We start from the raw sequence: 15,543 nt of genomic DNA on the forward strand, positions 1-15,543 counted from the left end.
ATGGCAGTGGTTGGAATGAGGAGTGACCAGCTTCACAGTACACATAGGCCAACTTAGGATCAAAAAACATTCTTTTTATTTAACTAGGCAATGAATGACACACCCGGCTGTTTTCTCCAGCTCCCTGCAGTTTGCATTCTTGAGTGAGAGATTTCTAAATCCCAGCATAGCCCCACATTCTCAGTGTACAGAAACTTACCCACACAGAAATAACTAAATAACCCAAGGCATTTTTTACAATAGTCAGACTTTTTTTTTACAGGTTCCAGTTCTATTTTGTGTCTCAGTCTAAGGTAAAGGAGTAGAGTTTATTTCAGAACGCTAAAAGATGATGTCTTTGTTTAATCACATACATCTAACTTAAAACTAAATCAGAGAGATATTGACATCTGCTGAATCAAAAGCAAAACAAGGAGTGGAAACTACTTTCACTTGATGCCTTAACTGTGGTGTAGTGTATTGCCATATATTGATAAAAGGAACTAAGGAAAAGTCATCTGCCTGAGAGTTCCTGAGTTCCATGCTGCCCCTCACAAAAATCAAGAACTTTCTGAATAAGACTAGATCTCCACCCAAGAAGAATAACCAGAGTCACTCAAGCAGTACAGGAGAGAAAAGACCCTCAGACTACGATAAGTGAAGCAAGAGCTTGAGCTCTGCCTACTGACAGAGAGGTGAACAAGCTGGCTGACAGGACTTCTGAAGGTCTGCCTTTCATCAAGAATGGAATTTCCATTCTAGCATTGTGTACAAAAAAGCTGGCTGGTATTTCAGCAACTCATCAAAAATTGTCAAAAATCTCTATCAAAAACATCCATTTTGAAGAAAATCGCCAATGACGTTCATATGTGAAAGCACACCTTAAAGGCTGCTACTGTATCATAGATGCAGGCAACTCACTACACTGGTAAAACTCCTGCTAGTTAAAGAAACAAAAATAACCATATCTGGTAAACATGCTTAACAGCAAGATCACTGTAAACAGCCTTTATTGCAGCATACTTTGAAGTAACAGCTTATCTGCCCCCGAGGGTTCCACATTTGCCTTGCCTCAAAATCAAAGTGGGTTAGCAGCTCCACGTGGCTTCTAACACAGCACAGGGATCAATACCTGTACAAGAGCTCTGCCTTCTGTTGCTTTTAGGTAGGAAAGACATTGGTGAGTAAATTCCCCACTGATTGCCTACAGCAACCCGTCTTTACAAAGTACACTTTACTTAGCTGTTGTATCTTTCTGAAGAGAAAGACAGGAAGAGTCTGAAGAGTGACGTGCTTTCACAGCATTAGAGTTCATAGTCATCTGGATGGTAGAGCTCACTCATGAGGCGGTAGATGTAGGAAGGCGCGTTACCCCCAATGTTAGAAATGAAGAGAGTAATGAGCTCTGGGGGGACGTAGTCAAACACTGGGCAGTGAACATTGATCTTTGCCAAGATCTCCCCTGTAAAGCGAATAGCAGCAATATTAGACAAAGCAACTCAAAGTACATTTAACCTTCTGCACATCTTCCTGAGCCCCTGAAGAAACTGGCTATGCACATGCCACCCTGAAGTTAGTACGGGAACATCCTGAACGCTTCCCAGCTTCCTCACTGATGTCATTGAATTACAGGTATACAGCAATCTTGGATGAATGGCAGCACTCTCTTGGTAGTTTTTACTGATAAAAACCTCAGAACCCAGATGTAGATTTTCTAATTGCCAAAAAAAAAATATGCCAGTATGTAATTAGAATACAAGAATTCTGATGCTGCCAAAGTTGTTATTTAAAGAAAAGCTTGGAAGGTCAAAACCAAAAACCTACACAAAACCCGGTATCTTCGTTTCAAAAGTCTTTGTCACATAGAAACAGGGCTTTGAAAGAGCCTTTGCTGTCTGAAAATGGGCTTGAGAGCTGATGCCTTTCTAAAGATGGTGCTTGTGTGGGAAGCCCATTGCAGAGATACCAGGTTTCAACAAGTGGATCACATAACGAAGTTTCAAGAAGTTAATATGAGTTATAGGAAGAAAAGGAAGCTGTCCTCGGTGTGGGGCATCTGCTCTGTCCCACAGGAAAACGCCACCTGTTTGGCATCATTATCACAATCCTGTAATACAACACTATTTCAGAGCAGAAGCGATAGTGCTCAAAGGAAATCCTTTTTCTGTACTTTCTGTAATAGAAAGTTACGTATAAAATAGGACAGTTCCCAGCACTGTTTTCTGCTTAAGAAAATAGGAAAGGATTTTCTGTCTTGGGTTACAGGTCAGTCTTATGTTTAAGTTTTATGTGAGCTATTACTTTTTTTTTTTTAAATTATAGTCTGAACCAGCTTGACCAGTCTGTGTAAAGAAGAACCAGTACCTTCTGTGAAAGGCAGCACTTCCTGTGGTGACACAAACTTGTGGAATGAGTCTTCTTCATTAGGGAACTGAATGAGAAAGAGTAGAGAAAGGTCAAGAATTATCCTAGTGAAAACAGATCCTGGGTGCTGGAAGAAACTAAAGCAGAGGAAGACAACTTGCCAGGTGATACTACATCTGTTTACAATAATTATATAGTGCCTGTGTCTAGAACCTCTGTAACATCTATGGGGGAAGGGATTTTCCTCAGAGCTTTTAGAGCCTTTTATAACCTGGCTGCCATTCTGCAAAGCCGAGGGAACTGCAGCAGAAAAGTGACTTCCTCCGTCTGCAACTTCACCTGACAATACTGAAAAAGTACTGAGTGTAAGAAACAATTTAGAGCATCTCCATCATCTACCCCCTCTGTCAGTACACAGGGTCTTTCAACACCAACAATATAACTTGAAACCCACTGTGGTTGAAGAAAAATAAGTACGGTGATGTCAGTCTGTAGTAGGCAGTGGTCTACATCCTTATACCCAATGTACTGCTTACTCAGCACACGGAGATCCCAAGGTGTGCCAGATTTGGGTGGGGATCTATCTGAAGTAACAGCACTAGATGGGGCAGATTTACCAACCTTGCCTTGGGACAGATGGTGCTCTCCACCCTAAGCTTCCACAAGCATAAAATCGGCCCCCACCTCTGTGTAGAGCAGCTGCAGTCCTGAAGAGCTGCTGTACTTACCTGTGGTGAAAGCTTGAACATGGGGGCACAGACGATGAGCGGAGTGGAGTGGTGTTTAGCTGCCAGTGCCAGAGTGTGAGTCCCACTCACAGCAATCAAGGCGCCGTTGGCCAGGATTGTCTTTGTACCAATGATGACCTTAAAAAGCAAATCAGCATTAGATAGCATGTTCCATGGCACACTAGGGAAGGAACGCTTCCTGGCTCAGACCCTGCTGGATGAGAACTTTGTCAGAACAGCCAGCCAGCCAGAGGCTGGAGCTATAGGGCAGCTGGATGCCTGATGTGTTTCATCTGGCACTGGCTCTGCACCGAGATGTTCCTCTTTAACAAGAGCATGACTCCAGCATGGTGAGGCCAGCATACAGAACTTCAGAGGACAAATGTATGTTCTACCACAGGGAACACCAAGCAGAAACTGGGCTACATTCCATGTTGTTCTACTGTCCCTGTAAAATCGGAATAATGTAAAGCAGTTTAAAATATATAGATGGGGTGTGGCTGGATTTTATAATGTTATGAGCACTTTTTTTTTTTCCCCCCAGTTTGGGGTGCCAAGTCTTCACCTCTATAAAAAGTACAGAACAGGTCTGTTCGAAAAGATACACCTTGGCAATTCCCTTCACCATCCATCTTGTGTTACAAGCAAAGGGAGTTTCTCCCCTTTGGAAAAATGCTGCTTTTTGTTCCATCTTCTTTAAAAACTGAGGTTAATCCTTTGAGGCTCTCCTGGCTTGCTTGTAACCTTTCTGCCTGTTAGCCACTAAGGCAGAAAATCCTATCACCATGTAGTTAGTCACCATACTAACTTGGGGTTCCACACCAAATCTCCACCCCAGCTGTAAATAGGGACTATTACAATTTTGAGTCTTCAAAGAAACGCATCCATCCCTTCTGGGACCTGCAGCTGGCGTGGGAGGCCTAAGCACCCAACCCACCATGAACTCCCTCCTCCAGTGGAGCCCTCCTTACCTTGTTGACTCGAGACATGACAGCAAAAATAGCTGCATCACTCATGACCGTAGTTTCAATGTTCTCTTTAGATAGTCGGACAGCCATTTCATGACCCTAAAAAGAGGCAGAATCCAATTGGTCCCCTGGGACATATCTCCTGCACTGCAGTTGTAGAGATACTAGCACTCAGTTCTTGTCTGAACTGCAAAAATACAAAGCAACGGAGCACAGATACAGCCCTCTGACTGAAGGACACAGCGTAGGATAACAAGCTGCCTTCAATCTCTCCACTGCAGAGGAACGTTGTAACGTTGAGCTTGCCTCCAGAGACAGGAGTTCAGTAAACATGCGAGACAGCACAGCACCTGGAGAAGACAGCCAGCCCAGGCCTCACCTGGCAGAACGGAGCACACTCCGCCACGATGACCTGGAATTTCCGCTTGCGGGCAGCTTCCTTCAGGAAGGCCTCCACGGTGCGTGAGTAGCCAATGGTCATGATCACCTCATTGGAGTGGATGTGCTCCAGCGCCTGCATGGCGATGTTATCAGTGGTGCCCTCTGTAACAGAAGGAAGCCGTAAGTGGAAAAGCAGCCAGGAAAAGCAACACACGTACTGCTAGAGCTGTCCTCCAGCAAGATCACTTTTTACTAAAGTGATACTGTGAGCACTGGTAGAGCAGCAGCAGCTTTTCTCTCCATTCTTTTTACTGGTGGAGAGGCACCAAGAAACTGGCCCTTGAATGCCCTGTGCTCCCTAGCTACTCATAGAAATAGCTGTATTGAAAACTCCACCACGAGGGGAGTGGATCGTGTCAGCATAACCAGCATGCCCACACAACTAGGGACAGAAATCCAACGGTTTTACAGTTCAGTAGCACTAGAACCACGTGGAAAGGCGAGGCAGGGCAACCTGGGCCTCGGAAGGAGAGTCGGGTGCCTGATCTGTCACAAGATTGCAGAACAAGAAAAATGTATCATAGTTCTTTGTGCACAAGGGTCAGGTTATACGTGCACAGGGATTAAGTCCAACCTTGGCGTATTTTTGATACTCTTCTTTAGAGGACTCAACTCAAGACTTCCCAGAAGACCAAGAGCACAGGCCAAAAGCCCCCTCATGCTGTTCCCTCCACAATGTTCCACCCATCTCCCTGTAAGCCAAAGAGGACTTCAGTTCCTTAGTTCCTTCAGATTAAGCCTCCCACACCCTCGCTGTTTTCTTTCTACCTAAGAGGAGGGGGAAGCATCAGTCACAGCCCACGAGAAGGTCCACTCAGGAGGCAGTTCAGACTCATCTGTACCTAGTTCTATTAGCAGCTCATTAATAGCTTCGATAACGTTAGCTCTGAGGGGAGGATAAGGGGTGCTGAAATCTTCGCTCAGTCCTCCAGAAGTCAGGAGTTTGTGCAGGGATTCTTGCTGGTCGCTTTCCTCACTGCGCCCATGAAGCCTGGGGAGAGAAGCAGCCCTTCAGCCTCGGCAGGGAGCACGGGGACACGGCCAGGCCGAGCACCATCCCCACGGCGCAGCACAGCTGGATGTGAACAGAGAGGAAGGAAAACCCCAGGCAGGAGGCACACCACGCCACGCCATCAAGCTTCCCAAGCTGTCTCTGGTGGAAAGACACCCCAAGCTCTGACGGGAAGTCGTGTACGAGTGCTGCAGCCTGCAGATGAGGAGGGGACTACGGCTACCGCTCTGGTGGAATGGACCCTCCTGGGAAGGCAAGGAGAGAAGAGCCCGAGGTGAGGGCACAGGCTGTTCTCACACCCCCCACGACACATTCGTCGAGCAGAGTTTCACTAGAGGGAACGCCATCAGCTACGCTGAAAACGGCTTGTTTCCTTTGATGTTAAACTCCTGAATCCCTCTGCGGGAGAGGTGATGGGAACTACAGGGGGCTCACGGAAGCAGCAGAACACCCCGGGCGGGAGGGCCGTACTGGGCTCCCGGAGGGGCACGGACGGCGGGAGGGACGCCTCACCTGCCGTACTCTTCCCGAATGACCTTCAGCACCCGCCGCACCATGTTGCCCACCGTTGTCTCGGACGGCTGGGCCGCCGCCATCCTCCGGCCCTCTGTCCGGATCAGATCCATCAGCTCCCCTGGAAGCGGGAAGGGACTCGGTTATCACTGCTCGGAGCGCACCCACCCCACGACGGCCCCGAGGCGCCCCCGCCGCTCCCCCCGCCGCCGGGCCCTGTCCGCCGCCGCCCGGCCCTCACCGGCCCGGCTCCATCGCCCATGCCCGATGATCTTCCGCAGCAGCGACAGCGTCTGCCGTGCCGTGTCCTCGGAGCGCGGCCGCTCCCCGCCGCCCCGCAGCCGCGCCACGAAGGCTTCGATCTGCTCCGACAGCTCCGAGCCGCGCTCGGCGGCGCCCGGCATGGCGGCGACGGCAGCACCGGACCAGCGGGGCTCCGCTGCCCCACGCACCGCTTCCACTTCCGCCCTGCCGCTTCCCCATTGGCGAAGGCTGCGAAAGTGCTCCCACCCCCAGGTGGCAGGGCAGCCAATGAGAAGTGAGGTCGGCGAGTGGGCTGCGGCTGGAGGGGGGGAAACTCTCGTAACCAGGGAGACGGGCCGTGACGCCTGACCCCGCCGCGCGGGGGCTTGTGGGACGGCGGCGGGCCGGGCCCAGAGGGAAGGGTCGTGGTGGGGCGGCGGTGGTTGGGCCTGGCTGCAGGTCGCGGTGCCGGGGGATGAGGTGTGGTGGCGGTGTGAAGGTGTCGGAGCCGAGCGAGCGAGCGGCGCGGACGGCCTCCCTGGGGAGGCGCCCCCGGAGGTGGGCGCCGGGTCCGTCACGGCCCTCCCCGTCCGAGCTCGGCAGGTGTGTGCCGGCCGGGCCTCTCGGTCCGCCGCGGGCGGAGCAGCAAGGTTACCGCCGCCTGGGGAGGCGCCTGGTCAGCACGCCGCCGTTGACGCCGTCTTGGAGGGGAATGCCGGCGTCAGGAAGGGCCTGCGCGGGGGAACACGGTGTCTGTACGGCAGGGCAGGAGGCAGGGAGCCGCGTCTGTGCCGAGCAGCAGGGAGAGCCCATGTGCAGGGATTTACTTTGGACCGTGTGGTGTTCTAGGCGCAAAGAGCCAAAGCAAATGAGGTGGGAAAGGCGCAGTTCCTGGCAGTCCAATTGTTCTTGCTGGCAGAGCCAGAACCAGCCCTGGATAAGGCAGGAATGTAGCTCCTTTGTGTCTAGTTCCTGGAGCTCTGTGTCCAGGGAGCAGGCAGGAGCCACTGTGTAATTCTCATTGCGGTGCTGCTTTACTCTGTGGCTCTGCTCTGTGTCCTGTTGTTTTAGATTAGGAAATCACAGCAAACCCGTTTATGCTGGAAGCTTTCAGTGAGCGGTTCCTGCAGGGAAGGGCCTCGGGTGCTCATCGCATCTTTTTTGTGCTTGTTTGATTCTCTTAGGACTCGCCCTACAGCCAGCTGCCATCCAGGGCCTGTTGGGTCCCCAGCAAGGTACCAACAGCTGGTGCGTTGGGTCTTGAGGATGTATTGCAGGTGATTTGTTACCCATCACCTGGGCTGAGCTGAGAGTCCTTCCACACCTCTCTTCTCCTGCTGCTTCCCCAAGTGCCCCTGCGAGCCAGAACGCCTACCACCCTGGGGAAGGAGACTCACTGCGTCCTGCAAATGCCTGGGGAAAGGCCACGTGCCTGGTTGTGCTTGGGGTGCTGCTGCCCTGGACAGAAGTCAGAGTTTCCCTCCTCAATGAGCTTGTCTCATCCTTTGCCCCTGGAGAGAGCCAGCAGAGGGTAACAGGTTTGCCCTGCTGTTGGCTCAGCTGTGCTGGGCCCTGCTGCACTGACCAAGAACGTCCTTATTCCTCACTGCCTTCCCTCCCCCTTCTCCCCAGCTTTAGGGGTCTGTTTTCTTCCATCTTGCATAACTTGGAGGCTCCCTGAAGCAAGGCCCAGCCAGCTCCATGTTCTTGCAGGGTAAAGTAGTTCCCCCTTTTCCCCCTCCACACAGCTACATTGCAGGCAAAGCAGGGGAGGGCTGCCCGTGCCCATTGGCTGCTGCCTCTGCTGCTGGCCGTGCCCATGCACTGCCATGTGCCAGCTGCTGTGGCATGCAGAGACTGCTCCCACACGAGCACCCTGGGACCGGAGCTTCCAGTGAATTGTCCAAAAAAAAATTAAAAATAATTGCTTCGGAGCTTTCCTTTGTTTGTTTACTTATGTCACTAGTAAACAGAGCAGCTCTTGGAGATTAGGCAGGAGGGAGAAGAGGAAGGGAAACTGGACTCTGAGGTTATGACCTCCTTGTGGACGCTGGGCTGTTTACATTCCCTGCTCCAGTCCCAGTAACTATTGCAGGGCAGTTTCTTCTCAACGCCATGCCAGGCTGCAGGGGTTTTTCCCTGCTTGTGCTGTTCCTGCCCGGTTCCCTCCAGCACTTTCCACTGGGCACTGCTGCCACAGCTAGTCAAAGACTGCCAGCAGTCCTGTGTCCCTTGAGGGGCAGAGTCCTGAATTTGGTCTGCTGCCTTGTATTTCATGAATGAAAGCCTCTGAATGGGGATTTCGGGAGCTATTAGCCCCGTGGAGCTGAGCTGAGCCAGAACCTGCAGCTCCCTGGAGAGCTGAAAGGCAAACGCCGGGCTCTGGCTGCTCGGAGGGACTGTGGCTACGAGACATCTGGCTGTAATTAGCCAGCAGCTGCCACCAGGAGCCAGTGAGTTAGACAAGGAGTGCCCAGGAGGGCTGAAAAGGAGGGAGTGGGGAAGAGCAGTGGTAGCGCAGGGAGCATGGGGCAGGTGGGGAAGGCAGTTGGAAAGATGCGTGTTGGTGTTCTGGTATACTCGGCTGAAATCTTGCTGCCTTGTAGGCTGCACTGGCTGCTGTGGCAGGGGCAGTGTGGTGGGGGGTGCGTATGTGTGTCTGTGGGCAGCTGGAAGGAGACTCACCTGGTGGTCCACAGCTGCTGGGTGTTACGGAGTGGGACCCCTCTCTCCTGCCACAGCCACAGGGAGTTGCCTCCTGCACAGCACACCCTCCTTCCCTTCCCGGGTGTATCCGTGTCCCCTGGGGCAGAGTTGGCCGCTGCGGCTTCCCAGCTGGTGCATAAGCAAGGAAGGAGGCTGACACGACTGCAGACGGTGCTGGTGCTGCGGGCAAAGGAGCTGAGCAGGAGATGAGCTGGCCGGCCGAGCAAGGCAGCACGTTTTCTGGGCCTGCAGAGGAGCTGAAATCCGGCTCATCTCGGAGAGCTGCCAGCCTGCCCAGGATGGTGCCCTGCTCTGTATCCCATCAGGGATGGCTGCTGGAAACACTGCTTCCCCTCAGCCCAGTGAATTCTGCATCCCCAGGGGCTGAGTGTCATCCCCCAAGTGCTCGTGTGAGGGAGGAGAAGGCAGGACAGAGGCTGGGTAGAGCCTTGGAGCACTGGAACATCGTGTGCTGGGAGGCTGTTTGGATTAGAAACTCTTGGCGGATAAGTGGGCTGGATGAAATGCCAGGGAGGGGAATCAGAGTTTGCTGAACTCTAGTAATTGGACTCGTCTGCAACACCCGGGTAAGCGAAGGGAGCTGCTCACACTCAGCGCAGGCGAAGGGAAGGAGCCAGTAGGCGAGAGCCAGCAGAGCCACAGCCCAGCAGGAGCAACAGGGCAGGCTGTCAGCACAGCACAGACTGTGAAGACTGGATAGGTGACAACGGGAAGAAGCAGCGTAGGGTCATTGCTGGGTGCCTAAACTACTCGCTGAGCATGAGTGACTGAGTTAAGGATGGCATAGTGCATAGGAGTGGGGGGAACACAGTCTAAGGAGAAAGATGCACCAAAGGTATCTTCACTGTGAGTTGATTGGTCTTTGGAAAGTCCATGTGCAAAGGCCAGAGGAGGCGACTCGAGCCCAAAACTCTTACAGCCACAAACGCGGAGGCAGGAGTGAAGGTCTGAGGGAGCGCCAACCAATGTTTTCTGCAAGCTACGGGGGAGAAAGCAGGTCACTTAGTAAGTGAAAGGGATGGAAATGGTGGGCTGAACCGAGTGCTGAATGCACGTTTAAAACTCGAGCTTCCAGGGAAAGAAGACAAAAAACCCAAACAAACAGCTGATGATCAAAAGCAGGTACGTGAACAGCTGGGAAGCTCAGCTCGGTGGGTCTGGAGGCGCCCGCACGTGTTGCCTGAGTCATAGGCAGTTTTAGCATGCTTGAAATTCACAGCTGACGCTGCAGGTACGCGTTGTGCTGGTCTTCGCTGGTGACCCTGGTAACAACTGTCCCCTAAACTGGTCATCCTCAAGAAAGCATGGCTGCTGTAACCGCCTGAGCGGCCAAGGAGAAACAGGCAGGGCTTGCTGTGGGGAGCGACAGGACGGATTCAGCGCCTCAGGTTAGCGAAGGATTTGATGCAGCTCCTTGCTCGGCAGCCCGTGTGTACGTGCGCCTGTCTCTGTCTGGAAAACGGCTGCTGGCTCATCCTCACGTCAGCGCAGCACCCGCAGGCAGGCCGAGCCCATAGCCAGACCCTTGTGGTACCAATGGAGCCCATGATCCCTACGGGAAACGAGTAGGCGGTTCTGAATCCGGCCCAGGGACCGTCTCTGCTGCCAGCAAGTTTGCCATTTGCGCCCCCTTCCTTTTTGGAGCCTTAAAAATAGAGACCGAGGCCGGAAAGTGGGACAGTTTTTCTAGGGCTCGTTGTGGAAGCAGCCCAGGCTGGGCTGGCCCTCGCCCTTCCCGACCCCCGGGAGAGGCATGGGAAGCCGGCGTCCAAACGCCTCCCCTGGATGTGGAGCCTCACTCGTCGGCTCGTTCACTTGCGGCAGTTCCCCAGGTCTCCTCTCGGGCTGCAGGCAGCTGGAGGCAGCCGGTTCAAAGGCCAGGCTGGTCAGGAAGAGGCGAGGGAAGTGTGGGAAGTCGCTGCGTGTCATGTAGGAAAACAAGCCCCGACGAGGGATGAGGGAGCACGGCGTGGGGCTGGGCGGGAGGTGCTGGCCCCAGCATCGCTAACGGAGCACCAGGCCTCTGTACCCGGAAAAGGCGTTGGCTTTGCTCGGTGCCACCAAAGGCACAAGTGTCTCAGGAATCTGGGTGGCACTGCGCAGGTGTTGGCCGTGGCTCTGTCCCCTGCTCAGAGGGCACGTGGCAGGCTGGTCGGGCCGGGGAGGAGGTGATGCCGGGGGCCTGTCCCTCCAGGCTGGCTTCGGAGAAGCCCCCGAGCAAACCTGGAGCGGCTGCAGGAAGCCAGGCCCTCAGGGTGAGACAAAGCGCATCCCGGCCGCTTTGTGGTCACTGAGGGGTCCGTGACACCAGCAGTCTGGGCTGCTTCCTGGTCACCGGCCAGCTCCCCGCAGTTCCTCCGCTCACGCGCTCCCGGCGCTGCAGCTGGCCCCGGGCTCGCTTTGCTCATTGTCTGCTGCGGGTGATGGCAGCTATTCAGCGGCTGCCAGGTTTCAGGGAAAGGGAGAGATGAGCCACTCCTCCGCCCACGTTCTGGGAAAGCCTCCGGGATGAAGCCCTGACGATGCACACGTTCGCTCCTTGATGGGGAGAGCGTGCCACGGAGCCTGCATCCCTGCTCCGTCTGCATCTCCCCCCTCTTATCAGCAGGCGTGATGGCGGGGAGCAGGGCTTGGAAGCAGCCCAGGCTGCTGCCCCGTCCCGCACAATAGCGGAGCCTGTTGCTCCCCGTCTCCTCGCCTGTTTGCCTTCCAGAGCCAGGCAGAGTCTCGCCGTCACTATTATTTTGCTTTGTGTCAATATTATGACAGCTCAAAGCAGGAGAACTGCATCCACATGATAAGCGGCCAGAAGCTCTGGGCTGGGCGTGGATCAGGTTTGATTTTGGCAGGGGAGAAACGCGCCTGGCAGCCCCTGCCCACCGGCTGGCCGGGCTGGGAGTGCTGGGAGGCGAGGGGCAGCAGCAGAGCAGCAGGCGATTCACGCCCGCGCGCCTCTCCTCTCTCTTCAGTGCTCGCTGCCCTCTTCCCGAGGGAGATGAAGCACGATAGATGTGCAGGATATGCTTGGTTCTTCAGTGGAAAAGTAACCTCCATCTCTTTCCTGGGGAAAGGGGCTGCTCTGCTCCTGCTGGGAGAGTTCTGTCCTTCCTGGGGCTGCCATATACCCCGTCCTCCTGCCCCACGGGGGCCTGGGGTGTTTCGTCTCTGCCGGTGGTTGGAGGGTCACGCACAGGCTGCTGCATCAGTCTGTCCTGGGCGCAGCCTGTTTGGGCTTTCCCAAGTGCAGCGCTCTGCAGCTGCCGGAGGGGAAATTCCCGCAGGCTTTCTGGGGCTTGGGGGATCCATTCCCACCCAGGGCTTCAGGAGAGGAGCGCGGGCAGAGCGGGGTGAGCCGTGCCCTGGGTGCTGCTTCTCCGCTTCCTGCTCCAGACTGTCGGCACCTCGTGTGCGAGGGGCTGTTGTTTTGGCGCAGTAGCTGCAGAGGCTGCTGACGCAACACTTACCTGTAGGCACCCACGTATGCTTGGGGCTGTGGTTCGGCTCGCCGGTGCCTCATCCTGCGCCGGGGCTGTGCTCTCCTGCAAACACCCGTGGTCCGGCCGGTCCCTGCCACGCGGGGCGGCCAGGCTGGCCACCAAGCGCCGAGCCTGGCAACGCGTGCTCTCCATCACCTCCCTGCCGGGCACAGCTGACTGATGGCTGGTCTGGGAGATGGCTGGTCATCATTAACCCTCCCATCCGCTGCTGGCATCGCTTTGCTGCCTGCCCGCAGCTTTGCCCTGGTGGGAAGGCGACTCTGTCCCCTGCCCCAAGCTCAGCCTCAGCCCTAAACTAGACCTGTGCTGAAGGACCAAGTGTTAAGCTGAGTGGCACTGGGTCTGCCAGCCACCACCCTGTTCCTCAAGCACTGGCTGGCTGAGGGACACGGCTTCCCAGGGCTTGGGTCTGGGGATATCAGGGACTCACTCCTTGGTGGTGTCATCCCTGTCCCTGTGAGGGATTTAAACCGTGCCTGGGAGCAGCAGCCAGACTTGCCGTGGCTTCCCCTCGCTCAGGTCTCCTGCCTTGAGCAGCCCTGGTGCCCATCCCATGTCTCTCCAAAACTCCTGTCTGATATGGGCCAGTCCTGGTGCTTGTGACCAGGAGGGCCAGACCCTGCTGTCCCCAGGCGCGGGGCTGGGCTGTCAGGTGCCTGCAGTTTTGGTCGCGGGTCCCCAGGGAGGCCAAATTCCCCCTGTCCCGAGGAACCAAAACAAACAGCAGAGTTCCTGCCACGTGCGGCCGGGGCTGACTAAGGCCGGACGCTTCCGCCTGCCGCGGGCAGCAGCGGCTGGGGCCATGAGCCACCACCATCGGGGTGCACGGCACGGCCCATTTCCCCCTATTGTCAGGCTCCCCCTCGGCAAACACATCCCCCTGCGCACCTGGGCTGGGAGGAGGCACTGACGCCACAGCAACCAGCCACCAGGAGCCAGGGATATGCCACCGCCGGCATCTCTCAGAGTCAGAGCCACCATGGTGTGGCTCTGGGGAGTCCTTCAGGGCCCAGGTTCCCGGGCAGGTTGTTTGCAGGTTGTTTCCTTGAGGAACAATGCTTATCATCCAAGGGTGCAGCCCTATGTGCCTGCAAGGGCACTGGAGAGCCCTGTTTTTTCCTGGGAGAAAGCAGCAATCTCCTGGCAGAGAGGCCTGGATTTCCCCATGCAGTGGGGCTGGTGCCCGGGAAGCCCCTACCAGACCATGCTCATCCCTGATGCCAGTCTCCCGATCCATGGGGATCCTGCCTGTCCCCGTTGCCACTCTGACATGTAGGTACACACAGCTCCAAACAGCCAGTCTCCAGCCCTCTGCCTTTTGCCTTCCGTCCTCGCTGTGGAGGCACAACCTGCAGGAGACTGAGCTGGTTTATTTCAGCGTTCTCTATGAACCAAGTCGTCTGCTCTCACTGATAGGAGAGCTTAGGAGAGTCTAAGAGCCGGATCGCAGCGCTGGGAAAAGCAATCGAACGGAACACCGAGGGTGAAACATGGGCACGCTGGGATGAAAGGCGGGCGCGAGGAGTCCAGCACCTTACATCTTTGTGCTGCTTTGACCTTGGGAGTCCCGTCACAGCGGGGGACATAGGGAGCTGCTGTGGGGACTCTTGCCCGCCGGGAGAGGTGGCAGCAGCAGCCTGAGGGGGTGGCAGTGCCGGGCGCTGGAGCACGGGGGAATTGGCACTTCCCCTGGCGGAAGCCTCCAGCCCTGATCAGACTGGCTCTGGTGTCCTAAATAGCAGCAGCACAAAAATAACGCCCTGAGGATTTCAGGGGTGTTCTCCAAGGGCTCATCGAGTCACAAAGGAAGTCCTGGGTACAGTTGGCTTAAGAGCCACACAGGGACGAGTTTTGTTGGGCTCTTTTCATCTGAGATGCTGAAGGTGGGATTTTGCCAGGGAGAAGACGCCTGCGAGGGGATTTTCATGCTCAAATGGGGCTGTTTTATGGAAAAGGGCACTTGGAGGGCACTCGCCAGCAGTGAGCAGGGTGAGGTTTCGTGGGGGAGAGCAGCTGCCTGCGCTGGCCTTCTTCAGTGCTCGCAGGCAGCCGGGGCCCCTGCTCTTGCCCCTCACCCAGAAGGCGTAGGAGGGATGGAGGTGAGCCCGTTCCCCGGCAGGGCTGCACTGTGGCCTGTTTGCAACCGGGTCTTGGGGCTGCCTGTCTCCGCCGGACTGCCAGGGCTCACCCGCAACAGGGATGTGCCATCATTCCCCCGCTATCTCCTTCCCCAGCACCGGGAGCAGGGCAGGGAGGTGGCACAGGCAGGCGGTGGCATATTCGAGGCGATGCTCTCAGCCCTCAGCCGCCGCATGGGGCTCACGGCAGGGGAGGCATCTGCCCTTTAAGGAAATGTCTCTGTTTGCCTTATGTCCCTGGCCTGTCCCTTGAGCCTCCTCTGTCCCTTGTTCCCAAAGTGCGTAACTCTGCTCCCTAGAGCCTGGTGGGAGGCGATGCGAGGGACACGCCGGTGCATTTATAGCATCGACCTCCAGCCCTGTCCTGCAGCTGGGGAAGGGTAGGTTCGGTCCCTGGGGAAGGAGCGCGGCAGAGGGGAAAGCGAGTGGCCATGGCCCTGGCCAGCTGGATGTTTCTCCCATTTGCAGGAGGATGTTGCTGGTCACAGATTACCAGTGTCCAAATATTATTTCTCTGCTCCTGTCTCTGCTCCATGCTGCCTAGAAAGGGGATGCGCATCCCAGGAATGTAAACTCTGCCCAAGGCCTCTGAGGAAATAGCTTCAGACCAGGAACAGGATTGCACTCGGCAATTAAGGGCTGGTCTCCCCAGCCACACGGCTTCTGCGGGAGAGCCCTTTGCTCCAGCGCCAGAGGCTGGCCTTGTGTCTGAGAGGTGGCCCCAAGGGACCTTCCTGCAAGGACAGGCGTGAGGCCCTGTGTGGTCACGGTCTTTGCAATAACAGGATTCTGTCTGTCCAGCGAGTTGGCAGCAGCTGCTCCTCGGGGCAGCCTCTTGGTCCGGGCTCTCTGGTGGGCGGAAACATTCCCTTCACCCCCTCCACCTCAAAACCCACCCTGGGGAGATGGGAAGGTCCCCTTGGCACAGGAGGG

General features: G+C 55.6%; 1 protein-coding gene across 1 annotated transcript; it reads right to left on the bottom strand.

The window, feature by feature from the left end:
• Window positions 1-53: 53 nt before the first annotated feature.
• Window positions 54-6,477, bottom strand: EIF2B2 (eukaryotic translation initiation factor 2B subunit beta). The gene is made up of 8 exons (XM_063331337.1): window positions 6,247-6,477; window positions 6,006-6,126; window positions 5,323-5,471; window positions 4,419-4,582; window positions 4,043-4,138; window positions 3,072-3,209; window positions 2,344-2,410; window positions 54-1,441 (listed from the first exon to the last, which is right to left on the bottom strand). Exons 1-8 carry the CDS (start codon window positions 6,407-6,409, stop codon window positions 1,284-1,286), a joined length of 1,056 nt encoding a protein of 351 aa, XP_063187407.1. The 5' UTR covers window positions 6,410-6,477; the 3' UTR covers window positions 54-1,283.
• Window positions 6,478-15,543: the final 9,066 nt, after the last annotated feature.

Source organism: Chroicocephalus ridibundus, chromosome 4, assembly GCF_963924245.1.
Source record: "Chroicocephalus ridibundus chromosome 4, bChrRid1.1, whole genome shotgun sequence".
Lineage (NCBI taxonomy): Eukaryota > Metazoa > Chordata > Aves > Charadriiformes > Laridae > Chroicocephalus > Chroicocephalus ridibundus.